Source organism: Manis pentadactyla, chromosome 5 (assembly GCF_030020395.1).
Source record: "Manis pentadactyla isolate mManPen7 chromosome 5, mManPen7.hap1, whole genome shotgun sequence".
In the NCBI taxonomy this organism is placed as follows: Eukaryota; Metazoa; Chordata; class Mammalia; order Pholidota; family Manidae; genus Manis; species Manis pentadactyla.
The window spans coordinates 165,227,458-165,242,560 of record NC_080023.1 but is presented as its reverse complement, the minus strand read 5'-3'; the positions used below and the strand labels follow the sequence as shown (position 1 = coordinate 165,242,560).

At 52.8% G+C, this 15,103-nt stretch overlaps 1 protein-coding gene across 5 annotated transcripts in view; it reads left to right on the top strand.

The window, feature by feature from the left end:
- Positions 1 to 15,103, top strand: part of CDH22 (cadherin 22) — a 121,863-nt gene that overhangs the window by 36,726 nt on the left and 70,034 nt on the right. For 4 of the 5 annotated variants that reach the window (XM_057503044.1, XM_036902110.2, XM_036902108.2 and 1 more), the window contains one exon: positions 13,281 to 13,875. In XM_057503044.1, the coding sequence (XP_057359027.1) occupies positions 13,651 to 13,875 (225 nt within the window). In that variant the 5' untranslated portion in view covers positions 13,281 to 13,650. The remainder of the gene's footprint in view (positions 1 to 13,280; positions 13,876 to 15,103) is intronic. The other variant, XM_036902109.2, reaches the window with a different exon arrangement.

Below are 15,103 nucleotides of genomic sequence, written 5' to 3'. Positions count from 1 at the left end.
GTGGCCTGCCTCCTTCAGCCCTTCCACAGTGTTCCCCAGGAACCCCCCAAAACCTACTGCAGGCAAGTCTGTACCCCAGAGCCTGTTTCTGGGGAGTCAGACCTAATGCCTTCCATCACCTGGAGGCTTGTTTTAAGGCAGCCTTTGTGTGTAGTGTTGGGACGGGATCATGGAGTCTTCTTTTCCAGATGGAGAGACTGAGGCCCAGAGAAGGAAGAAACTTCTCCAAGAACACATGGGGTTAGGGGCAGAAGCTGGGATGCCCGGATCCCAGCACCCTCATCTAAGGCCTCTGATTTACAGATGGAAAGAATGGAGGCCCAGAGAGCTGGAGGCACAAGTCATCATCTATGACCACGTGCAGGGGAGGGTGGGGTAACAGAGGCAGTATGCTAGGGGGCAGCCACGGCTTTGGCGTTGGCCCCTAGCCCCGTGGTCTTGAGCAGCACCTCTTGGTGCCTCTGTTTTTCATCACTAACTGGAGAGACATCTCAGAAGGATGGCACACGGATTTCCTAAAATAATAACAATAAGAGCTCACACTGGTTGTGTGTGGGTGGAGCCCCCTCACACACATCTTGATGAATCACTATGACAACATATCACTCCTAGTGCGCACACAGTGCGTGAGCTCCGTTACACAACTTCCTGACCACATCGTCCGGAGACTCCCAGGTCAGCATCAGAATCTGCTCAGGAGCTACCCCCGACCCAGGACAGGCTCTGGAGCCAGACTTTCCTAGTTCAAGTCCTGGGTTCCCCATAGCCTGGCTGTAACCTAGAGCAAGATACTTCACCTCTCTGTGCCCCAGTTTCTTCATCTGTAAAAGTAGAAGAAGAAGAAAACAGTCAGTGAATGGGATTTTACAAGGTAACTCATGTAAAGTGCCTGTTACAGTGGTCAAGAAGCTTAAATTCTTATTTTTAGCTCATCAGATGCACAAATCCCAGCACATGGGAAGCACCTATAAATGTTGCCTCTTGTTATTATTATCATCGTTACTGAATCAGACTCTTTGGGAAGCAGGGGATATGCATTTTGAACAAGTACCCCTTGTGTACTGTCAGCAGGACCTTGGTCCTCTGAGGAGTCCTGGGAACCAGTTTGACTCTTTACTGGTCAGAAGCCCAGAGAGGGCGGGGACTTGCCCAAGGTCACCCAGCATGGCAAGATCAAAGCCAAGCTCCAACCTAGTTCACTTGCCTTCCAATCTAGAGAGCTTTCTCCTGTACTGCAAAGGGACAGATTCCTTAATGTCATCTGCTCAGGTGGCAATAAAAATTAACTACCCTGAATATGTCATCATCAATGCAGCTCTGAGAGAGAGAAATGACTAAGGGAGACTGAGATGAAATGTGTCCCAGGTGCTCCTGGGGTATCAAAGCCAACTCTCTAATGACTCTTTGGAGGGCTCCCATCCTACTGGACCCCCCACCAGCCTGCTGGTCTCCTCTGCTGTGGCCTGGGTGAGACCCACTGCCAGGCACAGGATGGCTGCTGCATGAGACTGAGTGAGCAGAGCCGAGGGTGGGGCTTGTCCAGCCCAGGTTCTCTCCACCTCCCCACTCTTCTGTGCATCCTACAGAGGCTGCCGGGCCACTCGAGGCCACCACAGTTCTCACCCCAAGCTAGAGGACAGTGTTTTACTGTTTAGCTAGGAGTGAGAGGTGAAGCTTTCCCCCCCGGGTTACTAGGGTGGCAGTCAGATGTGTGGGGGCAAAAGGCTCTGCTGTGGCACCCACAATCTCTGCTCCCCAGGGATCCTCTGTAACAGATAAGCTTCACAGACCTGGGTCTTGGGGCCCCTGCCTGGAGCCACAGTTCCAGGAAATGGGTTGGGGAGGGGAGACCTGGAGGCGGCATCCAGGCTCCCGGTAGGATAGAGGAGCTGGGATCAGTGTATGTGCGTTGATGTAAGCAGATGCAGCAGACAGAACAGTGGGAGACAGACACCCAAGGAGGTGGAACTGGGAAGAAGATGGAAGGGAAGGAAGAGACCGACTGGAAGGAATGGCAGGAGAAAAGGGGGAAGAGGGAAAAGGAGAATGGAAAGAATGGATATATAGATTGTGGTATATGTATGCATGGAATACTATAGAGCAGTGAAAAAGACCACACACGAGAACAAAGATGAATCTCAAAAACACAATGCTGAGAAAAAGAAGCCAGATGCAGACCAGTGTGATTCCATCTGCATCAAGGTCAAAAAGAAGCAAAGCCAAGGCTCTTGGAATGCCTAAGGAAGTGGCAAACTAGAAAGAAAAGCCAGGAAGTGGTTATCATGAAAGCTCTGAGAAGGGACACAGCAGGGGTTGCTGAAGAGGAGGTGATTTTCTGTATTTTGATCAAAGGGTGGACCCATGGGGTTCATTTTGTAATTATTTGTTAAGCTCCACATTTATGATTTGGGCATTTTTTGGTATGAATGTTGAATGTCACCATTTTCACAGATTACAAAAATGTCAAGACAGAGGAGGGAGGGTAGTGGGGAAAGGATGGGCTGGGCGGCTCTGGCATGACAGGGAGAGGGGCCTCCCAGGGCTCTGCTTGGCTGGCACCACAGCCAGGACTGTCCCCCATCCGGCCGCGTTTGTAAAATGGAATAAATATTGACACGGCCAAGATGGTATTCAATTTGTCCTGATCACTGGGCTGCGGTGAGTTCTGACAGGGCGCAGTGTAAAACAGCAGCTCGGGATGTAATTTCTACTGTCAACATGATGTACAGCGGACTATGCCTGCAGCACCAACAGGCAGGCAGGGTGGGGGCAGGCGGGAAGACAGGTGAAGGCTGGGGGCACCTGGGATAGAGGGTTCTGGGCAGGCCACCCTGGGTAGGTGAGCAACAGCAGTCAAGGTGTGTGTGTGTGTGTGTGTGTGTGTGTGTGTAAGTGCAAGTATGCATACACGTGTGCGTTCATAACTTGCCATAGGAGGTCAGGCATTGAGTAGAGACTCGGGCCACGGATAGGCAGTGTCATGAGGTGTTGTGGGGAGGGACACAGTTTGTGCTCAGAGCCAAACACAAGCCTGCCCTTCCTTCCCCGACAGCCATGGAGCACCTCCTTGCCCATACTCATTCTTCTCCCCCTGCCACAGCCTGTTTGAGTTCCAGATCTACCACTAGCTAGCTGTGTGACCTTGGGCAAGTCCCTCAACCTGTCTGAGCCACTGTCCCTTCTTCAATAGAAATTTTAGAGAGAGCTGTTGTGAGAATTCAATCAGATCATTGATACGAAGTGCTCTCATGGAACTAAGTGTCACCTCTTATTACTGGCCGATTGGATGGCACTTTGCCTGGCACATGGTAAAAGCTCTGTAACGGTTATCTGTCACTCTTCCCACTGACTCGGAATCAGCTCAGGACGTGCAAGCTGCCTTCCTTCCTCCCTTCTCTATTCCTTAGATCCTCCGAGGATGTTCCCTAAAGGAACAAAGCTCAAGCAAACCCCACTATGTCTCATCGCCCCCGCATTCTTATCGGAATGAAATGAGATTGTGCAGGGGCGATGAGAATGGACCTGAAGGGGGTCTCGTGAGGAATAAGCAAGGTGATGCACGTAAAGTGCTAGCACAGTGCTGGCTCTCAGTAGCAGGTCAATAAATGTCACCCCAAACAAAAACATCATTCCTGATGTCGCTCCTTCCCTTATTCCCTACATCGGTCCATCATCAAGTCTGGTCCATTTTGCTTCCTGAATATTTCAAATATTCCTGACTATTTCTCCATCCCACAACAGCCTCCCTAGTCCTTTGCCCAGACGCTGCCACCGCCCCCTCCCCGGTCCCCTGCTTCCAGGCCTGCATGTTCACAGTTTGTACTTCAAGTAGCAAGCACAGTGACCTCCTTAAAAACACACATTTGATCACGTCTTCTCAGCTAAAGACCCTTTAATGCCTTCCCACTGCTCTTGAGCCACAGTCTAAACTCCTTCAGCTCCTTCAGAAGCTGCCTCCCCCTCAGGCTGTGCTCTGGGCCCGGAACTTGCAGGCCCTTGAGTGTGGCTTTGCACGTTCTGTTCCCTGTGCCTGAGCATGTCTCTCTCATCCTTTAGTTCCAGCTCAAAAACCCCTTTGTCAGGGAACTGGCTGTATCCACCCCAAGGAGGGTGTGTCCCCTCTGAAATGTGGGGGTCCCCTGTACTTCCTCTTGGTAGAACTTGTCCCAGTTGGTAATTGTACAGTTACTTTGAGATTTGTTGGATTAATGAGTATCTCCCCCTTATACATGCACACGCACACACACAGAATGGAAGGCCGTAGGGCAGGGACTTTGACTTTCCCCCTGATACATCCTTGGCCCAGCATATAGTAGGTGCTCAGTAAATGTGTGATGATGCAAAGATGGAACAAGCAGAAGGAACAATGCCATAGAGGGGCCATCCAGGGAAGGAGGTGTGGCAGAAGCCAGCCAGCCTGATCACCTGTCCTTCTGCCCACCCACCTGTTCACTCCCGCATCCAGTAGTGTCCACTCTGAGTGTGGCACAGAGGCATGAGCTGGAGGACAGAGAGCAGTAACAGAGGTGCCCACAGCCAGCCCACGGGTAGGGTGTCGAGACGAAGACAAGGGAGAACCTGGTTCTGAGCCAGTGCTCAGGTGCAGGAGCCCACAGGTTTGGGGAGGAGGCAGACAGACTGCATGGAGGAGAGGGCAGTTGGGCTGGGCCTCAGGAGTGGGTCAGGGTTGGCAGAGAAGGGCGTTCCTGGTGGAAGGGACCGTGGGAGCAAAGGCCCAGAGGCAAGGTAGCAAAAACAGTGGGTAGTCCCATCTGCCAGGGAGACGGGTACATGAAAAGACGCAGTGACAGTAATTTAGAGCAGGCAGGTCCAGGCCCTGCAGGGCTTTGTGCGGCCACGTGTGTAGTGGCTGATGGTCCAGGCTTTGGAGCCGGCAGCCCAGGGGTCAGACGCTGGCTCCACAACATACCGTTTGTGTGGCCTTGAGCAAGTCACATAACCTCGTTGTGTCCAGGTGTCCTCATCTGAAAAATGATGGAAATAACAGTACTCACCTCAAGGGATTGTGTGCAGAGCCACTGACCGTGAACAATCCTTTATTACTCTGAACGGTAACTAATGAGTGCCGGGCCTGAGTCTGGACCCCATCTTGAAGGTGAAAGGAGCCAGAGAAGGTTTTGAACAGGAGAAACTTCCAGACTGAGCTGGGCTTCATGTAGGTGCATCTGGCAACACTCTCAGCGCAGACTTGGGGGCAAGATAAAAACCCAGGGACCAGCCTTTGCAGATGGGCTGACTGCATCTATGGTGTGTGTATGGCCCCAGCTCTGCTCATCCCCTCTCCCCTGACCCGCTGATCTTGGCTTCCCTGGTAATGGTCCAGCTACCATGACCAGAAGCTTTGGCATATCCTGACCCCACACACAAATGCATTCAAAGATGTAACCCCATCCCAGCCTAGGGCTCAGCCCTCACAGAGCAGGCTGTCTTCCATTCACCTGCTCCATGCTTTACTGAGCACCTTCTACATGCAGGGAGTTGTTCTAGGTGCAGGGATACAGTGCTCACATGTGCTGCCCCTGCATGCGTCATTAGCGATACAAACACACATGCTCAGGTACACATGAGCTCATGTATGTTGAGCATGCTGAGGCTGTAATTGGCCTGCTGTCTTGTTTGTGCCTTCCACCCGGAGCATGTGGGGAGCAATGAGAGGTGAGCAGAGACAAGGTAGCTCTGCTGAGCACCCCTCCCCACACCTCAACAGCTCCTGCATTACACTGGGATCCATTCTGGCCTGGAGGGAGAACACTGAACTAGTAGAAATAATTTTCCCCCAGGGAGAAGGCAGCAGCCAACCACAGAGAGCTCTGGGTTCAGGATCCAGCGGGCACAGTGCCCTTGGGACTGGGACAGGGCAGACAGCTGCCAGGCTGCCAGGCACAGCTCCCACTGGCAGACCTGAGAGCCAGGTGAGCAGGGAGAGCGGGCGTGTACATGCCATGCCAGTGTGCAGGCTGGAGGGAGTGAATGAACAAATGGGCAAGCTGCCTCTTCCTGCATTGCTTTTCCCCAGGCCCCAGTCTTGCCCAGGAGCAGGAGGATCCACCCTCCCCTTGTACAAATTTTCACTCCTCTTGGATGAAGTACTTCCAGCCTTCACCTCTTCACACATGCAAAACTCAGAAAGTTTCTCCTGGAGGCATCTCTTTTTAAAAAGTAAAAAAAAAGTTCCTAGAGGCTCTCGGGCAGCTATCCCTTTGTATCTCACTGGCCAGAATTGTGTCACATGATACTTTCTAAGCCAATCACTCGTGGGCCTCACTGCAGATGTTAAATAAATACATGTGTGCATAAGTGAATGAGTAGACAAATACCTGTGAGCCCTTTTCACCTAGTCAGGATGTTTTGTACATAATAGGGGTCCAGTAGTATTTGGCAATTGACCATAAATAATAATTACAACAATAGTTATTATCATTACACTGGCTGTCATTTATTGCCAAACACTGGATCCCTTCACATGCATCACCTCATTTATTCATCACATTAGCCCTAGGAGATAAGCACTATCATCCCCATTTTTCAGATGAGAAGACTGAGGCCCAGAGAAATGGAGCAAATTACCAAGGTTACACATACAATAATGCAACTGGAACTCAGACGCTGGTCTGACTTTGGACCCCATGGTCTTAGGTCCCCTGAATGTTAAGATCTGCCCCCAGAGATAGGGGCTTCCTGATAGGAAAAGGATCAGGAACTTTGGGGAAGAGGCAGGGGTGAGGAGCCCCAGGCTGCACCAGGAAGTCTTTTGCTTTGTCCTGCCTGAGGGTCACTGTGCCCAGCCTCTCTTCTTGGGTTTGGCACAGAGAGAGGCTGGGAAACAAATATGGGCTGGGTAAGCTAAGAAGCCCTTCCTCTGTCCCCAGGGAGACAGCCAGATGACGAAAGCGGGCCTGGAGCCACTGAGCTGGCAGTCACACAGCCTTGGCAGCAGTGGTACCAGGGCATTGAGAAATCAAGAAAGGACATGCCACCCAGCACAGACGCTGGAAGGACACAGTATGGGCAGTGGTGGTGATGCCCAGGGTATAGACATGGCCACAGTAAATCAGCAAGCCTGGCAGCTCCTCGCTGAGAGGGAAACACGTTGCCCAAGCAGCTCCCAAAATCTGTCTGAGGCAAGACCCTTCTGAGTCCCTTCCAGGCCCCTGTTCTGCGCTTGGCTCTCACCGGCGTCTGGGGGAAGGAGGAAGGAGGGATGGAAGAAGGAACAGGCACAGTCTCTGGTCTCCAGAAACTTGCTGTCACAGCTGACACCAAACCCCAGAGGAAGACTCATCCAGATAGGTCTGAGGGAGTTCAGAGGAGAGAGAGTGAGAGCTTGGAGGAAGTGGGGACTAGAATGGGGTCTTCCAGGCTCAGAGTGGGTAAAGTCAGTGGTTCAACAACATCACCAAAGACACAGATCGTTCCATTTTTTCTTAGTAGGTCCCTTTGGCCTCTTGGAGTGGCTCCCTTCATTGTCCCAAAATGGCTGCTGCACCTCCAGCCTTCACCTCTTCACACATGCAAAACTCAGAAAGTTTCTCCTGGAGGCATCTCTTTTTACAAAGTAAAAAAAAGTTCCTAGAGGCTCTCGGGAAGCTATCCCTTTGTCTCTCACTGGCCAGAATTGTGTCACATGATACTTTCTAAGCCAGTCACTGATGGTGAGAGTGGAATGGCTTTTACTGGTTTAGACTAATTACTGTTCACAAGGGAGGGGCTGAGCACATGAGGGAGGGTGAATATTAAAATTGAAACAAGAATGAAGGATGGGGGAACGAACTGGCTGTTAGCAGTCAGCCAATCTTTTATATTTCCCATCACTCTGTTTTACACACCGTAAAACCCAGTCGACCGTGGGCTTAGTGGTGGGAACTGGGGAAGCAGGCAAAACACTTCAAAAATCCCTAAAGGGGCTGTCACCCACCCATACATGTGTCTGCACCTACTCTTCCCCATGTCTCTTGCACCTACTGCATTCAAGCTTGCACACCCACCACTTCACTGAAAAGCTTTCATCAGGGCCACTAATGACCTATGTTGCTAAAGCCAGTGGTCAAAGTCCACCTCTGACAGGACCTAGCAGTGCAACAACCATGTAATTCATCATCTAAACTGGGAGTAAAAGGGGATGGGACACTATTAATTGTTGTGCCAGGACAACAGATGTAAAGCAGAACTGTCACAGGCAAAGGTGGCCAGTCACCCACCTAAGAGGACACTCCACACAGCTGCCTCCTCCTCCTTGCCCACCCACCTGCCCTTGCCAGTCTCCTTTGTTGTGTCCTCCTCAACTCCATAGTCTCTGTATGTTGAGGGGCTGGACCTCTTCCAGAAAGGTCTGAGGGAGTTGAGTTCAGTTCCATCTACGCCTCCTCCTTCAGGCACTCATCCAGTCTCGGCTCTGAAGACCATAATAATATAAATACTGAAATTTATATCTGCAACCAAGACTCCGCCCCTGAGCCCCTGCCTGCGGGTGCATTTGCCTGCCTGACATCTGCACTGGATGTCTAATAGGTGTTTGAATGTAACACATCCAGAGCTTGATGGTGACACACCCAGATGAGTCCCTGATCTCCCCAAATCTGCTGTGTCCACAGTTGTCTTCAGCACAGTGAGAGGAAACCCCATCATTCCCACTGCTTAAGCTGCGGGCGTGGTCATGAGCCATTTACATATCCTGTGGTGCAGCTTCACTCTCCAGCACCCTCACTACTCCCCCTGAACCCATGCCACCTTCCCATCTCACCTGCATATTGAAATAGCCCTCTAGTTGCCTCCCAGCCCACCTGCCCTCTATTTTGAACTCAACAGCCAGCCAGAATGATCTTTTAAAACATAAATCAGAACGTGTTATTTCTGTGCTCAAACCCTCCTGAGGTGAGGGTGGGGGTCCCTCTCACTCACAGTAAAAACCTGAGACCCCTCCTCCTTGCTGTTCCTCCTGAATCTCAAATATGGACTGACCTCAGGGCCTTTGCACTTGCTGTTCCCTCAGCCTGGAATGCTTTTCTCTCAGTTATGTGCCAGCTCCCTCCTTTCCTCATTTTGAATCTCTTTTGAAATGTCATCTTAACTGTGAGGCCTTTCCTGACCACCTTGTACACATTATCATTATAAGAGATGATTAAGAGAGAGTGAGGAAACCCCCACCCAGCACTGCCTGTGCCCCTTACCCTGCTTTGTTTTTCTCTGAAGCAGTTACCATCATCTCACATGTTATTTGTTTGTTTACTGTCTGTCCCCCACTAGACTTGCAAGAGCAAGGACTCTGTTTCTTTTCATTGTGCCTAGAATAGCACAGAGTGAAAACTCACCAATATCTGTGGAATGAATGAATGTGCACCCAATACACACATAAATGCTGACATCTGTAACTGCAGACACACACCTGCACACACATGAGAACCACATGCACATACATGGACCCAAGGGCCCATGGGTTATGGGAGGTGAGACTGAAGGGTGAATAGGGCAAAGTCAACATTTATTGAGCCAGGCTGGGGCTAGGCTTTTAATCCTGTTTGGGATTAAACAACAGGGCAGTAGGCCGACACCTGCGACTAGAGAAGGCCACCAACATGCCCAAGATCTCCTGGGGAGGCCCAGCCGAGGTGAATGTAGCCCCAGGGCTCTCCACTGTTTCCCCTGAAGGACTCTGAGTGCCAGGACAGGGTCCTATAGTTGATACCCACTCAGGAAAAGCAATTGGAGCAGGAAAGGAGGCAGGAGGAGGGAGAGAGGAAGCCGAAGTATCTGCGGGGGCCCTGGTGGAGCTGTGCAAGGCCGTGAGGAGTTGGCAGGCGGCCAGGAAACCTGGCCAACATACTCCAGGGAGGACCTAGTGTATGCAGGCCCAAGGTGGAAAGAGGTGGGGGAGATGGGGGCTGTGAGGGCCCCACCCCTCAAATGATAGTACAGGATGTGCAGAGGGGGAAGGGGTGGGCGCTGAGATGCAGCCACCTTTTCTTGCCCAGCATGCCTCCTGCCCCTGGAATGCATTCACTCCGAGGAGCAACTTTCCCCATTCTGTCCAAGGTGCTCTGTACCGAGGGGAAGTCCAAGTTCTGGGTTTGAAGCCCCGTCCCATCACCAAGTAGCCCATACAACTTGGGACAACACTCTTGGACTTTACTTTCTAAAGCGGAATCAGACCTCAGGCCTTTGCCTCAGGCAGCCCTTCCACAGAGAGCTCTTTCTTCACCCCAACACCCCCACATCAACATGGCCAAATCCTTCCTGCGCTTTTACTTCAAGTGCCACCTTCTGTATGATGCCATCCTTACTCCGTAACCCACTGTGCTTGGCCCTCTGAAGGTAAGAACTCGTATCATGAATTCCCTTGCGGCCATATATCATCTCCATCTCCTGTGGCTTTCATTGTATTAAATTCCGCCAAGCGCTTCTCTGCAAACTCAGAATAAAATGGAAACTGCTTTCCCTCCTCCAGTCTGCCTGATATGGCCTGTACCCTCTCCCACCCGTACCCTCTCAGCCTCTGGGCCTTTGTACATGCTGTTCCCTCTGCATGGAACCGTTCTGTGCCTGGCTCCTTCTCATCCTTCCAGATCAGCCAAATGTCACCTCCTCTGAGAGGTGCTCCCTGATACTCTGTCATAACATTCCCAACCCAGCCCTTCCATCATTCTCTTCCTCCCTCTTTCCTACTTTATATTCCTTCTTAGCACCTACTCCCTGAAATTATATTGTAGACTTCATTCCTTTATTACCAGAAGGTCAGCTCCATGAGGGACAAGACTTTGCTTATTGCTTGGTCCCCCATGCCCAGCAAGGGGCTGGCATCAGGGAAATCTTGGTAAATATTTGTAAAAAGAGTGAACGAACAGCAGAAGAAAGGCATCTCTCTCCTGTATACAGCTGAGCAGCTGATTGCATCTTGCTGTCTTAACACAGAGAAATGCTTTTTAAAGTATGTTGAATGAATGAATGAAATGTATTTCTGTCTCCCCGTAGTAAATGCTAATGTTTAATGAATGAATGAATGAATGATTCTTAGTGTGTGCCCTGCTCATAAAAGGTGTTATAAAGAAAGAAATAAAGGGAAGGAAGGAGAGCAACAAAGGGTACTTGCAAACACTGGGGGGTCTCCCCTTGTTCTTACCTCTTGCACCCCTCACAGCCCTTCCCAGAGGCAGCCCAGCCTCCCCTCACACTCTCCCTTCCACCAGCCCCTCCCCTCTGAGACCCTGCAGGGCTGTGATGGGCCCTGGAACTGCCTGATGGAGTCAGGGGAACAGTTCCTGCAGCTCCTGCAGGGATGTCATAAGCTCCAGGAAATGAAGGCTTTGAGCAGCGCCTCCTCCTCACCCATAACTCCAGACTCATTACGACCAGCCCAGGCCCATAATGTGGGGAATCAAAGTCGGATCCCCAGTGGCAGCAGCTCAGCCCTGGGATTGCAGAGCCCAGCCACCAGGGTCAGGGAGGGTCTGCCAGCATCCCTTGGCTCTGCCTTCATGGCTGGGCCACATAGAGTGGATAAGGTGGGGCAGGCTGAGGGCGCTGGGGCTGTTCACAGCAAGGTCGCAGGTCCTCCTGGTCTCAAAGTAGTTCAGAGAGGGCAAGAGGGAAAGCAGGGCAGCGTGATCAGGACTCCTGGCCTCCATTCTTCCCTAGGGACTGTTGATATCTTCTCCTTCTCCTTATGCTGAAATGCGGTTTTAACCCCCTTACCATCACCCCCACCTTCCAGCAGATGACTCCCAACCCCGAAACCCCTTCCATAAAGAAATTCTGGAGCCAATAGTGGGAAAGAGTACCTGGAGTCAAGCATCTGAAAAATGGGTATAAGACCAACGTTCACAGTAATGACTCACAACTCATGAATTAGTGAGTTAAAGGCATGTGAATGGCCCACGACGGTGCTGGGTCACAGGAAGTGATCTGCGTTTCTTCTGCCCCAGAGTCCAGCTACTTCATCCACTGGAGAACGTGGCTGCGGCCAGATCAGTCCCTCTCGGATCCTCTGCCCAGTCACACACCTCATGTTTCCAGCCTAACCCCCCACACTAGCCAGACCGCGCCCAGCCTGCTTGCACACCCCTCTGCTGGAGTGCACATGCCTTTCTTCCCACTGGCTCAGATGCCCCCTCCTTCAAGAAGCAGCCCTGACTCCTTCCCCCCCACCTCGTCCCTCCGGACATCTGTGCCCCCTCCCTTCCCTGAGCCTTGCAGGACTCAGATCACACCCTGTAGCCCTGATCACATATCTCGCATTTGGGTTGTTATTGGGGGTCTTGTCTCCTACCTCACTAAACTGTGAGCATGGTATCCAGCCCAAAGCTGGCAGAGTGGAAGCTTGGCAGAATTGAATTGTCGAGCTGAGCTCCGCTAGGCTTGGGGAGGGAGAGGTGGGAATTGAGCCCCTCACCTCCACTCACTTGTCAGTGCCTGAAATTCTGCCATTCAAGCAGCATTGCTGTCCCCTGTAAACACCCACATTAAGCCATTATTCATCATTATGGCTTGAGTAGGAGTTAGCCCCTCAGATCCTTTCTTGCTGAAAGCAGGATCTGGTGGAGGGAGGGAAGGAGAGACGGATTGATCTGGGGACAGCAGTGCTGGTCCAGGATTGGGGAGGAGAAGTGTCTCTCAGACTCTGGGAAAGGAAGGTTTTCTAGGGGAATGTGGAGACACCACAGGCAAGCTCAGAGGGGCTGTGACCCTGCACAAAGACACAGGGCCTCCGAGCAAGGCCCTCTGGGACTCAGGTGCTCCACCCCCAAAAGAGGGTATGGCAGGACTGGCATGGGCTCCCAGGGCGCTCCCTGGGCTCCTGCTGTGGGTGCAATGACCTCCATGTGCTCAGGGGATGGGGGCCTGGTGGATGGCAGGCTGGGTGCTGGTCTGTGCACCCAGGAGGTCTGGGTCCTAGGAGCTCTTCCAGACCCCTTCTAGAAGGGCCTGACTGCTTTCTGGGGTGAGGGGTTTCCAGGGGGTGGGCTGGGCTGGAGAGGTTGTCAGCTAGGAGCAAGGGAAGCCAAGGTCCCTGCTCCTAGGGCATGGGAGATGGTGGAGGACCACTGCAAAGAAGCTGGGAGAAAGGGGCAGGGGTCTGGGAGAGGAGAGGGGTGTGCTGGGAATCGAAACGAAGGATGCAGGGGAGGGGGCAGGACTACTAGACTATATGGGCCCTAGAAGGTAGGGACTGTGGGTCGCAATAGGTGTTTAACTAGTACCTGAAGAACAAAAGATAGACTCAACCTGCCTGGCGCCTACTGAGCCTCCTCCGATCTTTTTTCTCGCAGACTCCTGGTCGGGTTGGGTCCTCGTTCTCCAAGGATCCGCCAGGCCCCGGCCAGCTCCCGGCTGCACAGAGACCATGGCACACCCCGGACTCCGGAGCCGCGGAGGCGCTGCCTGGTGATCCGGCCGTGGCGCGAGGGGGAGCGGGCGGGGACCCGCGGGCCCTCCATGCCCCGGCTGCGGCCGCGCCCCTCCCCCTCCAGCCCAGCCCCGCGGCGTTCAGGGCCCAGGGTCCGTGCGGGAGCCCCGTCGGGGGCGGGGGCGGCGCCCCAGTGGCCGAGCTGAGCCGAGGCCACCATGTGACGCAGCGGCGCTGACCCTCTGCGGTGCCTACCGTCCACGCTCCTGGTTCCCGGCCCGCGCAGGCCAAGCATGAGGCCAGGGCCTGCCGGTCGGGGGCTCTGGGTGGAAGCCACACTGTCGCCGGCGCTGCTGCTGCTTGGATGCGTGTGGGCAGCGGGCACGCCTGCACCGTCGGCACCTGGGGCCCAGCAGGACGGCGCCCTGGGGGCGGGCCGCGTGAAGCGAGGCTGGGTTTGGAACCAGTTCTTCGTGGTGGAGGAGTACACGGGCACCGAGCCCCTGTACGTGGGCAAGGTACAGTAGGACCCCCACACTGCCCGCCCATGCCCAGAACCCCAGAGACTCCCGCTGCTGGACGCAAGGGGCCCCGGCTTCCTTACTCCGCTAAATTCCAGTCCCTGGTGCCTGCTCGCAGCTGCGCCTGGCCAGGGGCGGAGGACAGTCACGCACTCTGCTCCCCTATCCGGCCCCATGTGCTTCCCTAGTCCCTCTCCCCTTTGCATCTTAGCACAGAGAGTGCTAGTAGGTAAACCCAATCCATCTTGTAGTTAGATGTGTCTAGAATATAAAAACAAGTTTGCAAATCTGACAATGTCATGCACATACTCCCCACACTCTGCTTAAAATTCTTCAATAGCTTCCCATGTAGTTGGGGTCAAGCCCAAATTCCATGCCGTTGCCTACAATCTGGCTCCCCCTCCGGCCTCGTCTACTGTCACGCTCTCTGAGTTTCAGCCACACGGCCCTTCTGATGCCCTTGCGAGGACCCCTCCCATGCCCCACGGGCTTCTACCACTGCCCTGTTGCCTGGGCTTGTTTCCTCCCTCTGAAGTGCTCTGCCCACTGACTGTACTCACACTCAGGTCTCCGTTCAAATGCCACTTCCCCTGATCACAGAAGGCTGGGCAGATCCCCCTGTATGTGGCCATCCTCCCTGTTATGTGCCCTCGGAGGTCCCTGGGTCTTTCCTTCATAACTCTTAATTGCACATATGTTTGTTTGATTATGCAATTTATGTGTCTTGCCTGTTAGATTCTATGTTTGTTTTGCTCACCATTAATTCCCCAGTGCCTGGCACAGAACTTGCTCACAAACTGTTCATTGGATGAATGAATGAATGAAAGCTACTTTCTCAAACTGAGTAAATGCTCGTTCATGTGGCTAAAGCTCTGTGTGCTATGAGTATACAGAGCTGAGAAGGACTTTTGTTCATCCATTCAATCCCTGAGCCCCTCATGGCTGTGACGCTGGAGAGACAGAGGCAAGTAAGATCCAGCCTCTGTCATGTGGGGCGCCCCAGAGTGGCACAGGCACCCTGGTGCATAGAAAGCTTCACAGGTCAGCACCTGGCACTGAGTAGGCATTCCATTCATGGTATCTGTTGGCTGGCGTCATGGGGGAGAAAACACCCAAGCTGGGTTTTGATGTACAAATAGGAGTTCACCAGGCTAATGGGGAAGAGGACTGTAGCTTATTCAGAGACTTGTCAGCAGTTGAGATGTTGAGGTGGAGGGTGCTTGCA